General features: G+C 41.8%; 1 protein-coding gene and 1 long non-coding RNA gene across 4 annotated transcripts; both read right to left on the reverse strand.

Moving 5' to 3' along the window:
• Positions 1 to 285: 285 nt before the first annotated feature.
• On the reverse strand, positions 286 to 4,443 carry LOC104654771. The gene is made up of 3 exons (XR_746893.2): positions 4,053 to 4,443; positions 1,809 to 2,847; positions 286 to 694 (listed from the first exon to the last, which is right to left on the reverse strand). It is a non-coding gene; the product is annotated as an uncharacterized LOC104654771 (long non-coding RNA).
• A 1,351-nt stretch (positions 4,444 to 5,794) lies between these two features.
• Positions 5,795 to 17,864, reverse strand: TCEANC (transcription elongation factor A N-terminal and central domain containing). Of its 3 annotated transcripts, none has more exons than XM_010354053.2 (3): positions 17,757 to 17,864; positions 15,242 to 15,326; positions 5,795 to 8,052 (listed from the first exon to the last, which is right to left on the reverse strand). In XM_010354053.2, exon 3 carries the CDS (start codon positions 8,042 to 8,044, stop codon positions 6,992 to 6,994), a length of 1,053 nt encoding a protein of 350 aa, XP_010352355.2. In that variant the 5' UTR covers positions 8,045 to 8,052; positions 15,242 to 15,326; positions 17,757 to 17,864; the 3' UTR covers positions 5,795 to 6,991. The 3 variants fall into 3 exon arrangements, with proteins under 3 accessions (XP_010352355.2, XP_030790652.1, XP_030790653.1); XM_030934792.1 differs by having other exon boundaries at positions 17,661 to 17,811; XM_030934793.1 differs by having other exon boundaries at positions 15,242 to 15,375; positions 17,661 to 17,811.
• Between the last annotated feature and the right edge of the window lie 342 nt (positions 17,865 to 18,206).

The raw sequence follows: 18,206 nt of genomic DNA on the forward strand, positions 1-18,206 counted from the left end.
GGGGAAGAAACACAAGGACCAATGATTTGGGATCCCCGCTGAGCCCCGTGAGCTGTGTGAAAGCCAGTTTTATGCAGAACCGCAAATGCTGAGCCCAGGAAACTGCCCTGACAACTTCGAAGGCATTGGGAGACTCACTCTTTATCTGTCAGTGATGTGGCTGGGGCCTCTGGAAAGCCCCCTTTGAGAAAGACTACCATTACAAGCATGAGTAAATTGGGACTAAGGTTCAGAATGACTCACCGAGATAAATATCCAATAGAGACCCTCTCTCCAATATCTTCCTTCCATTCATCTGATTTTTTTGGGTAACAGCTTTATTGATATTATTTATACTATACAATTCACTCATTTAAAGTGTACAATTCAGTGATGTTTAGCATGTGCATCCATCACCACCATCAATTTTAGAACATTTTTAGCATCCCCAAAAAGAACCCCCCATACCCTTTTTTTTTGAGACAGAGTTTCCCTCTGTCACCCAGGCTGGAGTGCAGTTGCATGATCTCAGCTCACTGCAACATCTGCTTCCCGGGTTCAAGCAATTCTTGTGCCTCAGCCTCCCAGGTAGCTGGGACTACAGGTGCGCACCACCATGCTGGCTAATTTTTATATTTTTAGTAGAGACAGGGTTTCACCATGTTGATCAGGCTGGTCTCAAACTCCTGACCTCAGATGATCCATCCACCTCAGCCTCCCAAAGTACTGGGATTAAAGACCTGAGCCACCACATTCAGCCTCATTTTTAAATGTTCATAAAAATCCACTAAGTCGTCTGGAAACTTTCTGCTGAGCAATTTGTGAGATTTCACAAAGATGGGGGACAAAAGCCCATCTGCTGAAAGAAAATAAAACTGAAGGAATAGAAATCTTCAGTCTGAAAAGATAAGACAAAACGAGATGGCCTGGTGGACTCATAAATACCAACACACAGTCCATGTAAAATCTTCAAGTCCTTTTCTGCTAGACATGGGTGAACTTTGACTTTTAGCTCTTCCCAACTGACACGCACATGAAGTCACACGCCATGGGGAAGAGCTATGTGGGAAACTGTTGGACAAGTGCCTGACTGTGCTGTGGTTAGAGAAAAAAATAACAACAAAAACTGAAACTGGTTTTGCAGCTCTGTCTTCAATCATTCACAGAGAGGCGCATTAGGTGGAATCCAGCCAGATGACTCAGGGCCTCACAGGCACCTTGGAAATTTCTGAATTTTTTGTTTCAGTCTACAAAGGGGAATTTCGTGAGTTACGACATCACTCTGAAGCTGTAAAAGTAGTTGTTGGGGAGCTACCTGTATCTAGGTTGACCTGCATTTCAAAAGTGACTATGGTATACTCCAAAAACAAAAAGTAAAGAAGTTTTTGAATGGGTGAAGTTTTAGCTTGCTTATTAATTGGATATGTAACTTCATCATGGTTGTTTTAGATTTTTTTAAAAAATCTGCCACCATTTGAAAAAGATTAATGACTAATTGGAACTACCCCTATTTGTATCTCATTTACATTTTAAGAGAAAGCAGGAGTATGTCTGACAAATTAATTTTAATTCTATTTTTGACTCTCTGTCCAGGAGTGTACTTACAATAACTTAACAAAGGATTCTAAATAACTATTTTTTCATAATTGATTGTTATTTCCCTAGATCATACAGGCAGAACATGAAAACAGAAAGAAAGGCCCTATATTTGGCGGGGCATGGTGGCTAACATCTGTAATGCCAGCACTTTGGGAGGCTGAAGCAGGTGGATCACATGAGGCCAGGAGTTCAAGACCAGCCTGGGCAACATGGTGAAACCCCATCTCTACTAAAAAAAAAAATACAAAAAATTAGCCAGGCACGGTGGTGCATGCCTGTAATCCCAGCTACTTGGAAGGCTGAAGCACGAGAATCACTTGAACCTGGAAGGCGGAGGTTGCAGTGAGCCAAGATCGCACCACTGAACTCCAGCCTGGGTGACAGAGTGAGACTCTGTCTCAAAAAAAAAAAGAAAAGAAAGACCCTATATTTTATAGGAAATGATACTTGAAACTGCATTTATATATTTATAGTCTTCAAATTCATAAAAATATATAAACATGTAAATATCCCTTAAAAAGCAACATGTTCTTATACTTTCAAATTTCAGTATTTTAAAAATTACTTACTTTTCAGAAAACTGGATAAACCACATGGATGCCATGAGAAGGTGTCAGGAGAGCCAGCAATCCTAGCCAGGTGGTTCCTCCCAATCTCTCCATCATGGGGAGGAGTGCACAGTACTGGGGGAAGGTGGGATCCATACACCACATGCTCCCATCATTGAAAGAACAAACCACAATTATAAAATAGCAGGACCTTGCCTGGAATTAATAGGAAGCCCGCTGTTATTTCTAGAAGCAATCTGACATGCAAAACAAACAAAACCTACCTACTTTGTTATGAGTTAGTCCTGGCTTTGTCTCTGTGTACCCTTGGGCAAGTAACTTAATCTCTCTCAGCCTTAGTTTCCTCACCTCTAAAATGCTGTGTAGCAGGGTAGTTGTGAAGATTAAAGGAGATGCTGTACATAAAGTACCAATAATCTAGCAAATATGGTGCTGGAACAGATTTTCCCATTTCCTCTGCCCGGCCATCTTCCTCTCAAGATTTGCCCTAAGGGTCATGGGCTCTATGAAACTTTCCCTGACCCTCCCACACTGGGTTAGTTGATCCTCTGGGGTCCTCTGCACCCCTTTCCAGTGGGTGTCTCTCTCAAAGCTCTTAAAAGGTAAAATGATTGCTGGCTGCATAGCATGGCACTTCCCCAGCATTTTGTGGGGCTCGAGGCCTGGGACAGTGTCTTAATCATCTCTTTGCCCCCAGCACCTGGCAAAGTGAAAGCAATGTGCAATCATGAACACAGAGCATTTCTGACGATGCATGGTAACATTTGTGGAGACCTATTTTTTTTTTTTTTTTTTAGATGTGGTCTGTCTCTGTCACCCATGCTGGAGTGCAGTGGTGCAATCATGGCTCACTGCACCTTAATCTCCTGGGCTCAGGTGATCCACCTCAGTCTCCTGGGTAGCTGACACTACAGGTGCACACCAGCACACCCGGCTAATTTCTGTATTTTTTGTAGAGACGGGGCTCAGACTGATCTCCAACTCCTGGGCTCAAGTGGTCCTCCCACCTTGGCCTCTCAAAGTGTTGGGATTACAGATGTGAGACACTGTGTGTGGCCAGGAATCCCAGTTTTAAATAATAATGCAAATGGGACTATATGAGGTTGTCATCTGGTCTCCCTTCTGAATGTGAGGCTCTCCTGAAAGCCTAGGTACTTACAGCATCTGAGAGATACAAAAATAACTACTTTAGTAAAATATTTTGTATTTACAGGGAAGTTATAAATAACAAAGCAATCTGATCCAGAAGATGAACGCCCAGCCCTTGCCAAAGCAGTGGAGCACTGCCAGCTGCAGGCTTCCTGACTGGTATTTAGAATGGTAGTGGCGAATGAAAGGAGCCTCTCATCACAGGAAGTGCTCCGGGAAGAGACAGAGCTCCAATTGTATCCAACTTTTTATCTCAAAAAAGTAACACAGACAAAAGGAGAGCAATGTGGGAAAATCCATCAAGAGTCAAGAGAGCGCTCCTACATTCAGGTATAACAACTGGTGTTTATGCCCTATGCAGGGACTCCCAGTAACCATAGCAACCAGGGTATAGGATAGCAATCCAGTGCTGAATTTCTGCATTGTCTATTATTGTTTATTATGGGTCATGGGTAGGGAATTTGGGATTTAGTGTATTTTATGAAACACCCATTTGCAAAGTTGTCAAGGATTTTGCTGACTACAAGGATTCAGGGAGCCAGTCTCTGTGTACTCTTGCTTGAAGCCAGTTATGTGACATTTGGACCACTGCCAACGGTCACCTGTTGTCCCTGCATGCATCCCTGCTTCCTTCCCCGTCTAATTCAATGTAACAGCCAGAGTGATCCTTCCTAAAGGGTGTTAAATCTCATCACCACAAACTCCCCAGCTTCAGTGGTTTCCCATCATGCTTTAAGAAACTCCCTAAATCCTTACCATGGCTGACGGACAAGAGCCCTCATGATGGCCTCTTTGACTGCATCTCTCATCCTTGTTCCCCTTGCTCACTGTGAGTTAGCTGCCATGGACTCTTGCTGGAACTTGACTGCATCAGGCACTCTCCTGCCTCAGGGCCTCCCATTTGCTGTTTCTGTAAAAGTGATTTTAAATTAAAGAGTCTTGTCCAGGCACGGTAACTCATGCTTGTAATACCAGCACTTTGGGAGGCTGAGCACTTTGGGAGGATCGCTTGAGCCCAGGAGTTCGAAACCAGCCTGGCAGCATGACGAACCCATCTCCACAAAAAATACAAAAATTAGTTGGGCATAGTGGCACGTGCCTGCAGTCCCAGCTACTCAAGGGAGTGGGGATGCTCAGGTTGGAGGATCACTTGAGCCTGGGAGGTTGAGGCTGCAGTGAGCTGAGCTGGCACCACTGCACTCCAGCCTTAGTGACAGAGTGAGAACGTGTCTATTACAAAAAACAAACAAACAAACAAAGAAAAAAAAACTTTACCCTGCAGTCAATTTTAAAGAAAGTCCCTTCTTTTTAGGGGAAAGGACATAGGATGTGAAAGAATTGCCTATAGGCAGCAAATGTAATGCTGTCTCATTAACCAAAAGAAAAACACACACATTACTATTTTCCTATCTTGAGTTGCAAAACTCACTAATTAAAGATGAAATGAAATGAGGAAGACCATGCAGATTTTTTTTTTTTTTTTTTTTTTTTTTTTTTTTTTTTTTTTTTTTTTTTTTTTTTGAGGCAGAGTTTTGCTCTTGTCGCCCAGGCTGGAGTGCAATGGTACGATCTCAGCTCACCGCAACCTCTGCCTCCTGGGTTCAAGCGATTCTCCTGCCTCAGCCTCCCGAGTAGCTAGGGTTACAGACACCCACCATCATGCCCAGCTAATTTTTGTATTTTTAGTAGAGACGGGGTTTCAGCATGTTGGCCAGGCTGGTCTTGATCTCCTGACCCCAGGCGATCCGCCCGCCTCAGCCTCCCAAAATGCTGGAATTACAAGCATGAGCCACTGTGCCCGGCCAGACCACGCAGATTTTTATATTTTGGAGAATAAGGAAATTTCCATTTCAAGTACTTTTATTTGTTTGAACATTTAGTTTACCAAATTCCAATATAAATAAAAACTACACACATATACACAAACCCCCAAAGCAAAACATAAACACTGACTTGAACTAATCAAATTTGGTTTTTATGTGCTGTGCTCTTTCGTAACCACTGAATAGTTTTGCAGATCATTCCAAGTCATATGAAACCACACTCTGTGAAACTTTAAGTTTTAGATGACCTTGCAAGTTAAGAACTAAACATGTTGCATTACAAAAAGCAGCCCTGGGAAGACACGGGGAGAAAGTATATCAAAATAGATTTCACACTTGATGGCATTGAACCGACTCTTCCAAATTATTTGAAAATACGACCGTATTTTACTTTTATGCATGTTTTGGAGAATTCTGTCAGGCAGGTAAAGTGTACATACAGTTAGGCCTTCAGAGCTCCAACAAAGGAAGAGAGTTAGGAGAAAAAAACTGGTGAAAAAGTGAAATGTGTAGGTTTGCAGAGACCGCCAAAGTAAACTTTTTAAAACTATAAAACAATGAACATTCTATGAGTTTTTTAAGGAAAAAAAATCAGCCATAATCACATAGAAGGCTTGTTGTATTCAAACAATTATATAAACTGGTTAAACACTGTTTGCAAAGGCCTCAAAGAGGTAATTTTGTCTTCAATTCATTTATTAGATAAATGCTTGCCTGTTTCTACATTCAAAGGCTAAGGTGATGGGCTTCCTCTGACAGACTAATGACCATTAATGTCCATCTCAAGGACAGTTGTCCTTGAGAACATGAAGACTCCTGATATCAGAAACTAAGCATCCTAGAGTTTATATATCCCCAAAAACCTGTTTACAGGGAAAACAAACAAACAAAAACAAAACAAAACAAAACAAAAAAAAACAACTCCTTCAACTAAGCAAGAGGGTTCCAAACAAAATTCTAACTGTGGGATGAGTTCCAGGGTGACTTTTGTGGTTGAAGGGAGACCTGTAAATGGGAAAAGAGAGGGGAAAAGAATGAAGATCTAGTCACCCAGTGTTGGAGTCTAAACATATTCTTCATTTCATCCCCGACCTCCAGGAATACATTTCTCAGAAGTCGATAGTGAGCCAGTCTCAGTGAGTCTGGAGGAAGAAAATCTGGGATCTGTCTGAATTGGTACTATTTATGGTTGTGTCACTTGGGCGTGTCACCACACCTCTGTGGACCTGTTTCCTCATTCATGAAGTGCCTGGAATAACACTCTTGTCTTAGAGCTGTAAAAAGGATCAAATGAGAGCCTATTTCTGAGTAGTTCTCAACTCTGACTGCATCTTAAAATAACTTGAGGAATGAAAAAAGAAATGTTGATGCCTGAGTCCCATCTCATAGGTTCCAACTGAATTGTTCTAGGGTGGGGTCTCAGCATCAGTGGGTTTTCAAAGCTTCCCAGATGACTCTAATATGCAGTCACTGCTGAAAGCCACAGGCCTACTGCTAAAGCAGCTCTTCTCAAACTATCCCATCCTGGAAGATTACCTGGGGATCCTGCCAATATGCAGATTCAGATTCAATGGTGTGAGGCCTGGGATGCATTTCCCACAGGCTCCCAGTTTATGCTGGGCTGTTCTCACCCACACTCTGTCTACAGTAAGGTATTAAATGGCCACAAGGCACAATACAAATAGTCATCCACTCCCTCTCCCCAAACTGTAACTTTTAGGGATGGTAGTGTCAGCTTCAGGAACAACTTTCTTTCCTCCTTCTTCTGTTTTAGAGAGTAGTGTGTACAAGATTTTTAAAAGCACAAAAGGGTTGTACAAATAAAAGGTATCAATCACTCAGGTTATCTGTTAAGAGAACACTCATTTACAGTTAAAAGCACACCCACTTGCTGTGGTACCACTGCTCCCCACATTCGTTACAAATTACGTAAGTCATCATTTGTTCATCTAGGGTTGAATTCCGCACCCAGCTGGGAAGGAAAAGTGTTCCTCTGTCAATTACAGTGACTTTGCAATTGTATTTCTCACAGCGTCTGCATTTTATTTTATTTGTCTGTGTGCCATCAATTACTTGGGGAAGGTAATGTTCCTGGATACAAGATTCCGTGTAGGAGGCTCTCAACTGCTTCAGTTCCTTGTTTGCCATCTCCATGACAGTCATTTCAGCAAATTCTCGTGGAGACATGGTACCAGAGAGCAAGTTTTGCTGTAAGTGAGAATTTTTGGGGTTCTTCAAATTGGCAACTTTGCTTCTGATGCAAGTTTTATATTTTTTGATATTCTTTGAATAAAGGGTAAAAACATGCTCTTCAATTTCTCTTGCAAAGTTTTGCCACAAATCAGCTTTGGGTTGATCTGTGGAAGAACTAGTTAAAGCTGTGTAAAGAAGCTCTATGCATTTAGTTCTCATGGGTGTTGTGGGATCCAGCAACTCACTCAATCTCTTACCAGTGGATTCAGGGCCACCATCCCCAAAATGCTCTTTCTTAGGTTTCAATTGAATGGCTCTATTTTCAGGCACAATCATTTCACTGAGTTTTGCAACATTTTGGGAAGATAGAGAATTCGAGCTGCAGATGCCCAGTGTCTCATCCTGACTTGGGTCATGAGAAGGTCCTGAATTTTCTTCATTACCCCTCACAGGAAATAATTTAGGGCTGTTCCTAGCTTTGGAGTGAGTCTCTTTATAAACAGCTTTCCACTTTGACAGCAAACACTTGGCTTTGTTTTTCAAAGCCACAGAGGGGCAGTTTTTGAGGACTCTGTACACAGCTCTGACCACATCTGTCTCCTGGAGATGCTCCTTAGTCACATAAATTATTTCTAGCTCAGTAAGGTGGTTGCCAAGATCCTCAAAATTCCTTTTGGACATCAGTTGCTCAATAAGGGAGGCTCTGGCAGCTATCTGGTTCTTGTCAGACATCTTTACAGCTGCAAAGAAAAAAAAGGTTTCAGTTTTCTTAAGTTTGCCTTTGCTAGTCGCAGCTTCTGGATACAAAAACAGCAGTTTCTGTCAGTTACCTAGGCAATGTTTTCTGAAGGAGTCATGTAATACAAATGTATGTGACACACTAGAAAATGGAGTCTTTAAGGTGGTATGGTTTACTCTCAAGAGTTTAATTCCTACTAGTGAAAAACAAACAAACAGTATTGCAGAGCCTCTACATAACATCTGCTTAAGAGGCTCGCCAGGGGATCTGCTATAGCTTTTCCATCTCCAATTTTACAAATCAATGATCTTTCTAGAGCAGTCAATCCATTTGGGTGGAATCCGGTGGTCATCCTGGAGATGAAATCATGCCAGTGTCAGCATCAATATGGCAATGCTGAACAGTGCTAGACAATTTTTCCCGAGTCAGCTATATAATTCAACTACTTGTTCATTTCATAATCTTTAAAGTGGTACTCTTCTGAATATAAAAGAGTAAGAAACAAGACAGAAAGGGTTTGCTAATGTCTCAAGCAATCTAAAGAAACTGTGAGACAGCACAGGTTGAAAAGCAGCTAGAGCTACGTCTGCGGGTCCCAAAAGCCAACAGGCTACACTGTGCTGCCTCAGGAGTCTCCTGAACAAGGGAAAGGTTCAGATTCAATGATCCAGATGATTTATGACTTTAGACTAACTGGTTCCTACATTTCGGTTTTGTTAATTGTTTAAAAACTTTTAAGTGTAAAAAGTTGCTCAATGATTATGTCTGTGTGAATCTCATCCTAGGCAGGCAAACGTTTACTTTATCTAAGCAGTCTACCTTTTTCCCTCCACATAATGTACATAATCTTGTCTATATAATACCCTTGGATCTATATTTATCTGTCTGGTCTAGATGTGAACATAAGCATCTTGATGGCAGGGACTGTGTCTTTTCAAAAATCCATGGGCTCTGTTTTATAGCACTTGATATTAAATAATCACCACTGAACATACACAGGCTAAGAACACTGAAGTGTTTAGAGAGAGAATTCACGCAATCTTCCCAGACACCATCTGACAAGTGACATAAAACATAATGACCTTTTAGTAATTCTACTTCCATACATTTACTTTAAGGAAATGAGAGATGTAGAGACCGCATATGTAAGAATTTTTTTCTAAGGAGAAATTGGAAGGACCTCAAATGGTTAAATGGAGAATGGTTAAAAATATGGCACACTCCTTAGATACAATAATATAACCATTTAAAAATCATGTATTTAGATATTTAATGACATAGAAAAATGGTCATAAAGTTAGGTGAAAAACAATCAAGATGTAAAACTAGATAAAATTAAACAGTTATCATATGGGCTGGGCGTGGTGGCTCACGCCTGTAATCCCAGCACTTTGGGAGGCCAGATCATGAGGTCAGGAGATTGAGAACATCCTGGCTAACATGGTGAAACCCCGTCTCTAATAAAAATACAAAAAATTAGCTGGGAGTGGTGGCAGGCACCTGTAGTCCTAGCTACTTGGGAGGTTGAAGCAGGAGAATGGCATGAACCCGGGAGGCGGAGTTTGCAGTGAGCCAAGATCGTGCCACTGTACTCCAGCCTGGGCGACACAGCAAGAGTCTGTCTAAAAAAATAAAATAAAATAAATAAATAAACCAGTTATCATGACCAGCAGATCCAAGAGAAATGAAAACATATGTCCATGCAAAAACTTGTACACAAATGTTCATAGCAGTATTATTCACAATAGCCAAAAATGGGAAATAATCGAAATGTCTATCAACTGATGAATGGATAAATAAAATGTGATTTATCCACACAACAGAATATTATTCTGCCATGAAAAGGAATGAAGTATTGATACAGGTTACAACATGGATGAACCTTGAAAACATTATGCTAAGCGGAAGAAGCCAGACAGAAAAGACCACATATTACATGATTTTATTTACATGAAATGTCCAAAACAGGCAAATCTATAGAGACAGAAAATAGATTAGTTGTTGACTAGGTAGGGTGGGGCAGAAGGGCAGCAGGGTGAAGAAGGAAGAACAGCTGATAAAGTTCAGGGATTTTCTTGGGGAGTGGTGGCACAAATAAATCTTCTAAAAGTTGATTTATTTGTGGTGATGGGTTATACAACTGAGTATACTAAAAAACGCTGAATTGTACACTTTAGGTGAATTGTATGATGTGTGAACTACATCTGAATAAAGGTGTTATTTAAAAATAGAATCTGATCCAAATTTTATTTAAGAATTACATGTGAAAAGACTGAAAAGAGTTACACAAAATTTTAAAGAGGGGCATTTTCTGAATGGTAAGATTTTAGGTAATTTTCATTTGTTCTTTTCCTCTTCTGTATTTGCTGTGATGAGCATGTATTGTTTTCATAATCAGAAAAGTTATTGGTCTAATGTAATTTCGTGATAAACTACATACATTTAAGATCTACCTACTGAAAAATGGTATGAGCAATGAATCAATCACCTTCTACCTACTTTCCCTCTGGAATGAGAATGTACTTAACACTACTGAACTGTATACTTAAAAGGGCTTAAGACAGGCTGGCCATGGTGGCTCACACCTGCAATCCCGGCACTTTGGGAGGCCAAGGCGAGTGGATCACAAGGTCAAGAGATCGAGCCCATCCTGGCCAACACAGTGAAACCTCATCTCTACTAAAAATACAAAAAGTTAGCTGGGCGTGGTGGTGCACGCCTGTAGTCCCAGCTACTCGGAAGTCTGTGGCAGGAGAATTGCTTGAACTCGGGAGGCGGAGGTTACGGTAAGCTGAGATCATGCCACTGCACTCCAACCTGGCGACAGAGCAAGACTCTGTCAAAAAAAAAAGGGGGGGGGGAGCTTAAGACAGTTAATTTTATGTTTTGTATATTTTATCACAATTAAAAATTTTTAAAGAAATATAAAGGTCAATAAAAGAACATATAAAATGAAGAGCAAAGTGCTTTTTGGTTGTTTATACATAAATACATTAACTTTTGCCGGTAAGACAAATTACTGCTTTCACTCCACTGAAACCCCGAAGCTATAATTACAATTCCCTTTAAGAATCACCTTGAGGCCGGGCGTGGTGGCTCAAGCCTGTAATCCCAGCACTTTGGGAGGCCGAGACGGGCGGATCATGAGGTCAGCAGATCGAGACCATCCTGGCTAACACGGTGAAACCCCGTCTCTACTGAAAAATACAAAAATCTCGCCGGGCGAGGTGGCGGGCGCCTGTAGTCCCAGCTACTTGGGAGGCTGAGGCAGGAGAATGGTGTAAACCCGGGAGGCGGAGCTGGCAGTGAGCTGAGATCTGGCCACTGCACTCCAGCCCGGGCGACAGAGCGAGACTCCGTCTCAAAAAAAAAAAAAAAAAAAAAAAAAAGAATCACCTTGAAACTCAGTCAGACCTTCAGTTGAGAAATTCTGAACTGAGTCAAATATTGCTTAACTTCCTTTTGGGCACTGTAGGCCCACCTCTTATTAACCATCTTTCTCAATGCCTAGCAAACCTCTATCCTTGATTTCTTCAATAGTAATGCATATAGAATGCAGGCACAGTGAATGTTTCCTCTTTGTTAGGAAACTTTTCAACGCATCGGGGAGGGCTCAAGTATATTGAACAGCTTGAAACTTTATCACTGTGACACAACTGCGTGACTTCAAGATCTGAAGCAGACAATTCCGAGAGAAATGTTCGCCAATAGCAGGTGTGAATATTTTTATTTTTCTGTGCTGTCTTGCCTATTGTTCATTGAGAGTTTGATTCTTAGGAAGACCTTTTTTACTGTTTGCAGTCTTTAAAAGTGGAATTTTAAAAAGGCAAAAAAGAATTATCCTTTAAGTACTGGTTCACGATAATCAGGAAAATTACGGAAGATCCTGAATTGATGGACCTTTGTGAAACTAACTTTAAAACAAAACAAAACTGACTGCCCCGGGTTTTCTACATTCCAGCTCCCTCTGGTGGTTAAAAATGTAGGACTCAGAATCCTGGTTATCTAAAGGTACTTAACTCTTAATATTTGGGGATAAAGTTTGAGGGGAGATGCACCTGTTTGAGATGCAGTAATCGATTTCTGAGACAATTATGAATGCTCATCTGAATGCAAAGCCACAGGTGATATAGCCACTCTTGAGATGATATTCACATTTCAGAGGGAAGGTGGATAGAAGGTGATTGATTCACTGCTCATACCATTTTTCAGTAGGTATATCTCAAATGTGTAGTTTATCATGAAATTATATTAGACGAATAACTTTTCTGATTATGAAAACAATGCATGCTTATCATAGAAACTACAGAAAAGATTAAAAGAACAAATGAAAATTACTTAAAATCTTACCATTCAGAAAATGCCCCTCTTTAAAATTTTGTGTATTATCTTCAGTCTTTTCATATGTCTTTTTTTTTTTTTTTTTTTGAGACTGAGTCTTGCTCTGTCACCCAGGTTGGAGTGCAGTGGCATGATCTCGGCTCACTGCAAGCTCCACCTCCTGGGTTCACGCCATTCTTCTGCCTCAGCCTCCTGAGTAGCCGGGACTACAGGCGACTGCCACCACGCCCAGCTAATTTTTTGTATTTTTAATAGAGACAGGGTTTCATCATGTTGGCCAGGCTGATCTCAAACTCCTGACCTCAGGTGATCCACCTGCCTTGGCCTCCCAAAGTGCTGGGATTATAGGCATGTGCCAGCATGCCTGGCCTGTGTACAAGTTTTTGCATGGACATATGTTTTCATTATCTTGAATCTGCTGGATTATATAACTCTGTTTAATCTTTTATATAGTTTTACATCTTGATTTTTTTTTTCACTTAGCTTTAGGACTATTTTTCCACATCATTAAGTATTCTCTAAAAACATGATTTTTAAATGGCTATGTTATTGGATCATACTAGGAGTTTGCAATAGTTTTTAACCATTCTCCTATTTGAGGGCCTTCCAGTTTCTCCTCTAAGTTTGAAGAAAATTCTTACATATGCGGTCTCCACATCTTTCATTTCCTTAAAGTGAATTCACAGAAGTAGAATTACTAGACCGGGCGTGGTGGCTCATGCCTGTAATCCCAGCACTTTGGGAGGCTGAAACAGGTGGATCACAAGATCAGGAGATCGAGACCATCCTGACTAACACAGCGAAACCCCGTCTCTACTAAAAATACAAAAAAAAAAAGTAGCTGGATGTGGTGGCGGGCGCCTGTACTCCCAGCTACTCGGGAGGCTGAGGCAGGAGAATGGCGTGAACCCGGGAGGTGGAGCTTGCAGTGAGCCGAGATCGCGCCACTGCACTCCAGCCTGGGCAACAGAGCGAGACTCCACCTCAAAAAAAAAAAGAAAAGAGAAGAGAAGTAGAATTACTAAAAGGTCATTATGTTTTATGTCAGTTGTCAGATGGTGTCTGAGAAGATTGCAAGAATTCTCTCCGTAATCACTTCAGTGTTCTTAGCCGGTGTATGTTCAGTGGTGATTATTTAATATCAAGTGCTATAAAACAGAGCCCATGGATTTTTGAAAAGACAGTCCCTGCCACCAAGATGCTTATGTCCAGCACTCTTTTCATCTTCCCAAAACGAAAACTCTGCACCCATTAAACAACTCCTCATTCTTCCCTCCCTCCAGTCCCTGGCAATCACCACTCGACTTTCTGTCTCTATGGATGAGACTACTCTAGGTACTTCATGTGAGTGGAATCATACAGTATTTCTTTTTGTGACGTGCTTATTTCACTTAGCATAATGTCCTCAAGGTTCATCCATGTTGTAGCATGTGTCAGAACTTCCTTCCTTTTTAAGAATGAATAATATTCCATTGTCTACATATAACACATTTTGTTTATCCATTCAAATGTCGATGGATACTTGGGTTACTTCTAGCTTTTGGCTATTGTGAATAATACTGCTGTGAGCACTGGTATACCAATCTCTCTTTGAGACCCTGCTTTCAATTCTTCTGAGTATATACTCAAAAACGGAATTGCTGGATTATATGGTAATTCTAGTTTTAATTTTTTGAGGACCCACTATATTGTTTTCCATTCCCTTCCACATTTTTAATAGCATTTAAATCCAGTCAAACTTTCTAGTCCTCTGTGGGACTATCATGTACATATAAAGGATTTATTGCCCTAGGAGGGTATAACATGGAAGCCACCGAGATATAAAATTCTGACAATTGCTATAAAAAAACAAAGTAAGGCATATGTCCAGCTTAGTTCTACACAGTTCATTCAATAAATATATATTAGGGATAGAGTACATGCTAGATGCTGAGCCTAAAGAGATAGTCTCTGCCTTGAAGGAGCTGATAGCCTAGTGAGAGGAATACTGACAAGAAACTGGCCAGTTACAACACATGTGGTATTTCAACATGGACAGACACTGGTTGCTAGAGGAAATACACACAGGGTGGTACCAAACCCTATCTGGGCTCTCCATCATCTGGACAGCTATAATTTGCTCCTTCACTGCCTTCACTCTACTTCTGGCACTCACAAGGCCCAACTATGAGTCTGGCACTTTGTTAGAGGGATCATCCTCTAGTACAGATCTCAGCAAGATATTCCCTCATTTTCCTGCTTAAAGCCCTTCAGAGGTTTCCCCTTGCTTTCATGATGGAGCCAAAGCTCCTTGGCCAGTGGCAAAAAGAGCCCTAGCAGGCCTCCCTCTTGACTACTCTCAACCACTGATGGGCACAGCTCTGTGCCTTTGCTCAACCAGCATCCTGAGCCTGGCTGATCTCCCACCATTAGTGGTTCTCAACCCTGATTGCACATTAGAATCATCTGGGGAAATTAAACAACAAAAAACAAAAACAAACAACGGCAGGGCCTCACTCCAGATAAGATGAATTAGGATCTCTGAGAGTAGGGCCTGCATATTGGCTCAGCTCTCCAAGGTGACTCTGATTTAAACCACACACAGGCATACAACCCTCCTCCACACCCCAGCAGGACCTCCCAGTTAGGCTGCCATCAGCCCCAAAGACAGTTCTGGTTCTGCTCCTGGACTGAATGCAGACAACTCTGACTTTGGCTTTTTCTAGATGAGTCTCATTCAGTCAGAAAAGATTTGAAACACCTGCTGTGAACAATGCAGCTGACAACCTTCTCCACAAATTACAAATGACAACTGTAATATTTTAAATGTCATAATGTACACAATTCCTGATACTCACCCCCTCACTTACCTCTTCACAGTGGAAGGCAACATATATTTATTGAGCAACTCTCTGGGACATACACTCTCCTGTCATCTCAATCCTCACAATATTCCTGAAATACAGATAATGGCTTATTTTCATCTTACAGGTGAGGAAACCTGCTAAAAACAGTAAATAATTTGCATGGTTTTTTTTCATGGTGTTCATCACATTTAAAAAACGTTTTTACTGCCTTCCCCACAAGACCATAAGAGAAGATCCACATGTTTTATTCACCTATACACACCTAGCAAACACCCAGCCAGTGCTTACTATTACTTAACACATTTTTGTTGTTGTTAAATGAGTGATGAGCATCTAGGATGCTCTCTCTCTTCTCTGCTTGTGAGCTTCATTTCTTTTCACTACACACCAGCTTGCTTGTACTAACTGCACCTCAGCCCAGTGCCCCTTGGCTTCTTCCATAGGAGACCAAGTCCATCTTGATTCTAGTTCAAAACAATAATTCAAAAAATTCTAGTTCAAATAAATCTTGTTAAAACAAAACAAAACAAAACAACAACAACAACCAGAACCATGGTGCCCACTGTGGGCTAATCAAGTGGGTTTGAGGGGTCAAAACATTTGCATAAAGAAGGTCAAGCAGGTCCAGTTCCTAGAATTGAGGGGTGCTGAGCAAGTTGGATAAGTTTCCTGACCATTCTGTGCCTCAATTTCCTCATCTACAAAATGGGAGAAATCCAACATCCTAGGATTAATGAGAATTAAATGAAAGTCTTGATGAAGTGCTTTGAACTATGGCTGTCACACAGTAAGTGTGAATAATAGGATATGAGTCTACAATTAAAAGGCTTAAAAATATCTACCAAACCAGGTATTGTTCTAGAGCAGGGGGTCAGCACACTTTTTCTGTTAAAGATCAGAAGGTACATATTTTAGGCTTTGTAGGCCATACAATCTCTATGGACTACTCAACTCTGCTGCTCTTGTAGCAGCAACTGCAGATACAGAAAATAACATAAAAGGATAGGCATGATCTTGTTCTGGTAACACTTGTTTACAAAAACAGGCAGGCTGGATTTGGCTGCAGGTCATAGTTTGTTGACCCTTTTCTAGAGCAGGGCTGTGCAACATAAATATAACATGTAAACCACAAATATGATTTAAAATTTTCCAGTACTCATGTTAAAAAATAAAAATTGAGGCCAGGCGCGGTGGCTCAAGCCTGTAATCCCAGCACTTTGGGAGGCCGAGACGGGCGGATCACGAGGTCAGGAGATCGAGACCATCCTGGCTAATACGGTGAAACCCCGTCTCTACTAAAAAAATACAAAAAACTAGCCGGGCGACGAGGCGGGCGCCTGTAGTCCCAGCTACTCGGGAGGCTGAGACAGGAGAATGGCGTGAACCCGGGAGGCGGAGCTTGCAGTGAGCTGAGATCTGGCCACTGCACTCCAGCCTGGGCGGCAGAGCAAGACTCCGTCTCAAAAAAATAAATAAATAAATAAATAAATAAATAAATAAATAAATAAATAAAAATTGAAACTATACATTTTATTTAACCCAGTGTATCCAGAATAGTCATTTCAACACGTGATTAATATAAACAAATTGAGATATTTTACATTCTTTTTCATGCTAATTTTCCAAACTTCACTGTGTCTTACACTTATAGCACATCTCAATTCGGACAAGCCACATTTCAAGTGCTCAAGCCTTATGTAACTAATGGCTATCATTATTGGACACCACGGTTCTAGAACTGATGCTAATATGGATAATGCTTAGATGCATACCTATATCAAAAAGTTTATACAGTGCCAGGAAAAGTAGGCACAAAATATGGTATTGGATCCATATAAAAACTTATAAAGATTAGCTAATATTATAGTAAGCAAGGTGCACACATCTGCACAAAAATGGCCTAAACCCTGAGAAGAACGAGAGGAAAGTTCTGGAAACAATGTTTCCAGAAGTTGGTAAAAAGTCAATAATAACCTAGATCTGTTCAGATCTTTAGATCTCTTTAAAGCCTAAAGAGAAAGTGTAACTTTCTAGCCCTAACCCACTTACAGCTCCCCAGCTTCACCTGGAGCCCCGCCCTCTATGGAGAGAAATGATGCCAAATGTTGGCAGTGGTGTAGCGGTTACTGAACTGCCACTCAGTACTGCGCTAGGGCCCTTTCCCTTAATGGTGACCCCTAGTAAAGGTGCAGCGAGGGGAAGAAACCAGCCCAACAGCCCGGTCTAGCCCGGGTTCGAGTTCCGGTGGGTGGGGTCGAGCAACATGCAAAGCCTGGCGCTAATCATCTTGGGATGACGGCCCGGCACCCCGCACACAAGCAGCGGCAGTCCCGAGGGTTCAGCCCACTCTGGCGACCTCGGCAGTCGGAGAGGAAGGGGTGGGGGTGCGAGCACCTTCGGACCTACGCCGCCCAGGGCTCACCGGAAAGCCGCCGCGAGCCGGGGTGGGCTTCCGCTGGGAACAAGGGCTCGCCTTTCTGCGGGACACAGGTCCTGGCAAACCTGAAGCATGACTCACTGAAAAGCGCAGGCGCAGTTCCGGAGCTTTCAGCCGCCCAGCGTCCACGGAGAACTTCCGGTCACCGGGACTGGGACAACTTCAAGGCTTAGCCAATCCAAGCCCACAGGCTGGCGCACGTGGTCCTGGGACCCAGCGCATGCGCGCTAGGCAAATGGCGCCTGCGTAGAGCGAACGGCGGCGGCCGTGGGACTGGGCTGGCGCGGCTTCATGGAGGAGGAGCTATGGCCCCGCCCCGGCCCGAAAGAAAGAAACTGCACTTTCGTTTTTTAGCAGCAAAGTTTGTCGACCTACTTTACAACTTATCTTTTCTACTTCTACTCAGGACAGTCAAGACAGTGCTCAGCTAGATGTTCACATAACCGTAGACATAAATGTGAATCTATTTAACGCAGTAATTAATTCAAAAAGTGTTTTTAGCATCCTAGCATGCATCAGTTGATATGAAAG

Source organism: Rhinopithecus roxellana, chromosome 7, assembly GCF_007565055.1.
Source record: "Rhinopithecus roxellana isolate Shanxi Qingling chromosome 7, ASM756505v1, whole genome shotgun sequence".
Lineage (NCBI taxonomy): Eukaryota > Metazoa > Chordata > Mammalia > Primates > Cercopithecidae > Rhinopithecus > Rhinopithecus roxellana.

Excerpts from the sequence above, each read along its gene's own strand:
- TCEANC (XM_010354053.2), bottom strand. The coding sequence starts at position 8,044 with ATGTCTGACAAGAACCAGATAGCTGCCAGAGCCTCCCTTATTGAGCAA.